Source organism: Myodes glareolus, chromosome 2 (assembly GCF_982192425.1).
Source record: "Myodes glareolus chromosome 2, mMyoGla1.1, whole genome shotgun sequence".
In the NCBI taxonomy this organism is placed as follows: domain Eukaryota; kingdom Metazoa; phylum Chordata; class Mammalia; order Rodentia; family Cricetidae; genus Myodes; species Myodes glareolus.
The window spans coordinates 92,461,081-92,467,036 of record NC_142027.1 but is presented as its reverse complement, the minus strand read 5'-3'; the positions used below and the strand labels follow the sequence as shown (position 1 = coordinate 92,467,036).

General features: G+C 53.8%; 1 protein-coding gene across 1 annotated transcript; it reads right to left on the bottom strand.

The window, feature by feature from the left end:
• Positions 1-1,094: 1,094 nt before the first annotated feature.
• Positions 1,095-5,308, bottom strand: Znf358 (zinc finger protein 358). The gene is made up of 2 exons (XM_087902888.1): positions 5,015-5,308; positions 1,095-2,885 (listed from the first exon to the last, which is right to left on the bottom strand). Exons 1-2 carry the CDS (start codon positions 5,286-5,288, stop codon positions 1,168-1,170), a joined length of 1,992 nt encoding a protein of 663 aa, XP_087759014.1. The 5' UTR covers positions 5,289-5,308; the 3' UTR covers positions 1,095-1,167.
• Positions 5,309-5,956: the final 648 nt, after the last annotated feature.

The following is a 5,956-nucleotide window of genomic DNA, read 5'->3' as shown; positions in this document are numbered from 1 at the left end:
GAGGCAAGCCTGGACTACATCAAGTTCCAGAGGTACAAAATGAGACTTTATCTCAATAAACAAACAAATCAAGAGAAGAGATCTTTCAATGTTAATCCTGGGCCAATATCCAGGACCCATTTGGCAGTTCATAACTGCCCATAGCTGAAGTCCAGGGCATCCAACACCACTCTGGCCTCTTTGGGCACCAGGTATGCACTTGATGCACTTTGTATGCAGGCAAAACACTCATACACATGAAATAAAAATATAACTTTTAAATAAAATAAAGAAGGCTGGTAGAAGGCTCATCAGGTAAAGGCACTTGTTGCCAAGCCTGATGAGTTTAGTTCTCAGAACCTTCATGGTAGGAGAACCAGCTCCTGAAAGTTATCTTGCCTCCACACAAAATGAGTGTGTATGATGGCTCAGTGGTTAAGAACACTACTGCTCTTACAGAGGACCTGGGTTCGATTCCCAGCACCAAGATCATGATTCATAACCACCTGTAACTCCAGTTCCAGGGGATCCAGCGTCCTCTTCTGGCCTATGTGGGCATTCCATGCACATGGTACACAGATATACATACAGGCCAAACATTTATACACATCAAATAAAAATAGATATTTTAATATAGAAATAAGCAACAATCGCCAAGTGATAGTCTAGCCTTTTGGGACAGAGTCTCACTACATAGCCCAATCCTCCTGCTACTACCTCCAGAGCGCTGGGGTGACAGGCTTGTATCACTACACAGGCTAAGAGATGTTTGTTAAGCACATAAGGAAGAGCAACCTCTGCTCCTCCAGTGGCTTTTCAAGGGCAAGGAGGTTAGCTCAAGGATCCAAAGGATCCTTTAGTAGCCTCTGCGATCAGCCCACTAGAACATCAGCATGCCTGAGATTCCAGCACTGGAAAACACCCACTGACTGTTGAGTGACTGATCACAGTGGCCAGACCCAGAACAGTGGCATGATGGGTGGGCAAGATTGTGTGGGGCCTGGATGGGAAGCTAGGAAGCCTAGAGGGTGTGCCTCCACAGACCTGGGCTCTGACCACACCCTCCACCCCTACCTGCAGTAGGAGAAAGCGCAAAAGGCAAGAAACACACAGAGTCAGGAGGCAGGAGGATTTTACTATGAATATAACAGACACTTTCCCCAAACCACCATAGATGCCAGGGCCCCTTTATCCATCGGGCCCCAGCAGTGCCCCTTCCTCCTTTACCCACTTGGGACTCTCTCCAGTTGGAAGGGCTGGGCTGGGACTGTCATGAGTAGGAGAGCAGGGATCCATTTGGGACTTTGGGTTGGGGTCGGGACTGGGGACAAGATCGGGGGTTGGGCTAGGGTCAGATTCTTGGTCAGGACTGGGTACCACATCAGGGTCAGCAACATGGCCTGGCTTAGGGTCAGAAGACAGAACAAGATCGGGACTGGAGACAGATCCTGAGTGGGTCTGGAGGATGGGATTTCGGAGTGAACCCCGCACAGAAGTAGGGTCAGGACTTCGAGCAGAGCTGGCACCAGAGCTGAGGTCCAGCACAGAAACAGCATCGGGACCTAGGAAAGAGATCTGCCCTGGCCTAATCATAGAAACTGGGCTCAAGCCAGGCCCAAGCCCCAGCCCAGCTGCTGCCGCTGCGGCAGCGGCTGCTGCGGCAGCTGCAGCTGCAGCTCCCTCGTGCACCCGCTTATGCTTGGTGAGGCTGGAGGCTTGGCCAAAGGCCTTGCCACAGAGCTGACAACGGTAGGGGCGCTCGCCAGAATGCACGTGCAGGTGTTGCAGGAGTGCCGAGCTCTGCCCAAAGGCCTTGGAGCAGTGTGGGCAGGCGTAAGGTCGCTCACCAGTGTGGATACGAAGGTGGTGCTGCAAGTTGGAGCTCTGCCCAAAGGCCTTGCCACAGTGGGGACAGCGGTAGGGACGCTCAGCCGTGTGCGTGCGCTGATGCTGGAGCAAGGCTGAGCTCTGCCCAAAGGCCTTGCCGCACTGCGGGCATGGGTAAGGACGCTCGCCAGTGTGGGTGCGCAGGTGTTTAAGCAGCGCAGAACCCTGCCCAAAGCCCTTGGCACACACCGGGCACTTGTGGGGACGAGGGCCACCATGTGTGCGCAGGTGTTGGGCCAGCAATGAGCCATGACCAAAGGCCTTGCCACACACCGGGCAGTGGTGTGGCTTCTCCCCGCTGTGGCTGCTGCGATGCTTGAGCAGTGTGGACCGCCAGCCGAAGGCCTTGCCGCAGGCAGCACACTGGTAAGGCCTCGCGCCTGTGTGGATGCCTCGATGCTGGGCCAGTGTGGCGCCGTGGCTGAATGACTTGCCACAGTCGGGACAGCGGTAAGGCTTCTCTCCACTGTGGGTGCGCCGGTGCTGGCTCAACCCAGAGCTGCGACGGAAGGCTCGCCCACAATCGGGACAGGAGAAGGGACGAGGTGGACTTGCGGGGGCGGGAAGCACTGCTGGGTTTGTGGCCAAGATTTCAGGGGTGGCAGAGGGAAGGGAATCCACATCTGGAGCAGCCGGGCTGAGGGTGTCACTGCTTGGGTCCAGAACCAGGGGCACCGGGCCAATGACATCAGGATCAAGGTCAAAACTTGAAGACGTGGGATCCAAATCTTGGGAATCCGAGTCTGGCTTCCCCAAAATGGATTGCTGAGCTGCTTCTGCCTCAGGGTCCAGATCTTCAAAGCTGGCGTCCCCATCTTCTGAGATAGTGTTGAGGTCTTCCGGCTCTGGCTCGGGGCTTTCAGAAATAGGGTCTGGATCTTTGGGACTGGGGTCCAGGTCTTCTGGGTCTGAATGGAAGTCTCCATAAAGTGGCCTAAGGCTCTTGTGGCCCGGATTCCTAACCAGGACTGAACGCCTCATCCTAGAAGAGCAACTGCTTGCGGCTTCTGGCACAGAATCTGCAGTATGAGCACAGGAGATTGGTGGAGGGAGGAGCTGGGGAAGGGGGAAGTGACTGGCCATGCCACACAAAAGTCCCTGCTAACTACATACAGATTTTGTCTTTGTCTTTAACTACAGGAAGAGTTCTAACTGGTGTCCTATCTAGGATCTGGAGGAGAGGGACCCTAGTAGGACATGCTGATAGTCTCCGTTTTCAGCTTAAACCTGGAGGGGATAAGAGGCCATCTTGGGATTTTGTATTTTAAGCAAGGTCTTGTGTAGCCTGAGTTGTCTTTTAACTCATATGTAATCAAGGATGACCTTAATTTTCTTATCCTGCCTCAACCTCCTGAGTGCAGAATTGCAGGCTGTACACAAACACATTCGGATTAGATAGTACTGGAATTCAAACCCAGGGTTTCCTGCATGGTAGGTGAGTGACATCTCCAGCCCCATCCTGAGCTCTTGTAGAAAGGGAGCTTGGGTCTTATAGAAGACAGTTCTAAGGTTTGACACCCTTAATCTGGGGGAAAAGCTGTCAGGGTTCTTTGTTCCTCATGAGGTCATGGTCTGAATTCTTGCCCCACCTTGGAAAGTGGTAGATCAGGATGTTCCTGATAGAGAGGGGGACTTGTGTGGGTTGTCTTGCAGAAGCAGAACGGGGGGTGGTAAGGCTGAGAAGTTAATGATAGCTGGTACCCCTTCTGTGTCACAGTGAAGAATTCTAGACCTTTCAGCTTGGATGGGATATATTATCTCCTAGACAGAAGATCTTTGACGTCTATTCCCTAAACTAGAGGACACGGAAGAGGAGACCTGAGCTAGCCAGGGAGGGGCCTAGCTGCTTAGTACACACTTGTAATCCCAGCATCTGGGACGCTAAGGCTGGAAGATCTGCACAATTCATGGGCAACCTGGGCTACAAAGTAACAGTTTTCAAAATTAAGGAGAGTGAATAAATACATGGGTCTTTCCTGGGGAAGGGAGTACCAGGGGCACTAAGAACTCCATTGCCAGAAGGGAGGAGAGAGAAGTTACTAGACCTATTTTCCAATTGGCTGGAAGATTGTGAATTTAACCCTTTGGTGAAAACAATAGCTGGGCATTGTGGGGTGATGGAGAAAACTGGGGGTGGGGAGGGTCGACAGAAGGGAGAGGTGGAACGTCTCCAGGAAACGGAATGCCTGAGCTCCAGACTCAATGACTAGGGTATGAAGGCTGTGTTAGGGCAAAGGCTAGGTGGGCAGATTGGGAGAAAGTAATAGAGCTCTACCTTGGGGCTAAGGGAACTCTTTGTTTGTTGGGCTGGGTTCCTGGGGATTAGGGCGATATACCCAGTCCCAGCCTCACAGCCAGGAGATCACAGCCAGAATTCAGAGGGGTGCTGAATTCCTCTAACAACTTCTCTACCCAGGCCCCATTGTTGGAGATTAGCGGGCAATACTCCCGGGAGTCCTCCCAGATTTCTGGGAGACAAGGGACTTTTAGATTGTTTGGAAGGAAGCAGTTTCATGAACTCCCATCTTGGATGGAAACTCCCATCTCTTAGACGAAGGAGAAGGCAGGTGCACCCCTATCACCTCTTGGAAAAACGGGTTTCAAAGAACTCCCAACACTGGATGGTGGGAGATAACAATTGAGATTTTTTTCCTGGGACCCTTGAGGTAATACTACACCTCCCCGCTGCACACACACACACTATGGAGTAAAAGGCCTTTCTTAAGTCCCACATCTGAAGAACAATACCCCAGGCTTGTCTTGGTTTCCAGAAAGAAACCTCCACCCACCCACCATCACCTCCTGAAGCAAGGAGGCGTCCTGCGCTGCAGGACCTCAAAGCTAGCGGGCGCCTCCACCCACCCCAATCTCAGGCTCACGGGGCGGGGGAGGTGTTGCGGGTGGTCCCGGGGGTGGCGGTTTCAACGCACTAGGCCTGAGCTTCTTGGGATCCCCCCGCCTTCCACCGCGTCTGCCACCTTGACTACCTAGCTCGAAAGCTGGCACCACGCACTCGGCGAGGGGTGCATATAAGTAGCCCAGAGCCGCGCCCCGCACCCTGCTCTTAGTGTGGGGGCCTCCTCCCAGCCACCTCCCCCTTTTGCCGAATCTTCCCCAATCTGCCCGATCCGCTCTCGGGGTCACTCACCCGATGCCCCTCGCCCCTGCCCGGCCCAGCTGCACCCGCGCTGGCCAGACGGCGTCTCCCCGCCCCAGGCTTGCAGGAAACCCCACCACCCTTCAGCCCCGCCGGCAGCCCCCTCGGCCCAGCGGCCCCGCCAGGCGCTCCCGGGGAGCGAGAGGGGCCGGCCGAGGGCCGCTGCGGGAGCTGCTGGGACTTGTAGTTCGCCCGCGCCCTCGGCGGCCGGCGCCATCGCTGCCCCCGCCCCCCCGGGCCAACTCTTTGTCCCGGCCCGGGCCATCCCGGCCAGCGCGCGTCCAGTCTTTGTCTGCGTCCTACCAGCCCGCGCCACCCCGGCATGATCCCTCCATTCACGCATGTGCCTCTTTCCGCCCCTTCTCCGACTCTGATCTTCACTCCATCTGTGTCTCTGTCTGTGTCTCCATCTGTACATCTCTCTTCTATTCTGTCCACTTCTCTCCGTCTCTTTTTGCCTTCACCCCCTTAAAAAAATTATTTGATTTAGTGTGTATTTATGCCGTGTTGCTCATGGGAAAGGAAGTCGGAGGACAACTTGCAGGAGTCGACTCTCTCCTTCCACCGTATAGGTCCCAGGGATGGAACCAAGGTTGACCATGCTTGGCTGTGTACCTGGACGTGGTGAAACAATTCTTTCCTCTTTTCTTTCTCTGTTCCTACCAGGCTCTCTCTTTTTCATCTTTCAATTTCTTTGCCTCTGCCCCAGTCATTTTCTGTGCCTTTGCCCTCTTTTGTTTCTGCCGACCTTTGTCTTGGCCTTTTGCCCATTTCTCTACCTTGGTTCAAACAACAGCTATCATGATATCCAACCACATAGGCAAAGGGAGGCTTTGAGAAGCCCTGCAATTTAAAAAGTGTTTGTCTTTGCTTCATCCAGTATTATCTCAAAAAGTTGAGGGCTTTCAAAACAGCTCAGTGGGTGAAGGTCTG

Coding starts and splice junctions, on each gene's coding strand:
- Znf358 (XM_087902888.1), bottom strand. CDS start 5,288: ATGGCCCGGGCCGGGACAAAGAGTTGGCCCGGGGGGGCGGGGGCAGCG. Junction 2,886..5,014: donor GCAGGGGCGAGGGGCATCGG/GTGAGTGACCCC, acceptor CTCATACTGCAG/ATTCTGTGCCAGAAGCCGCA.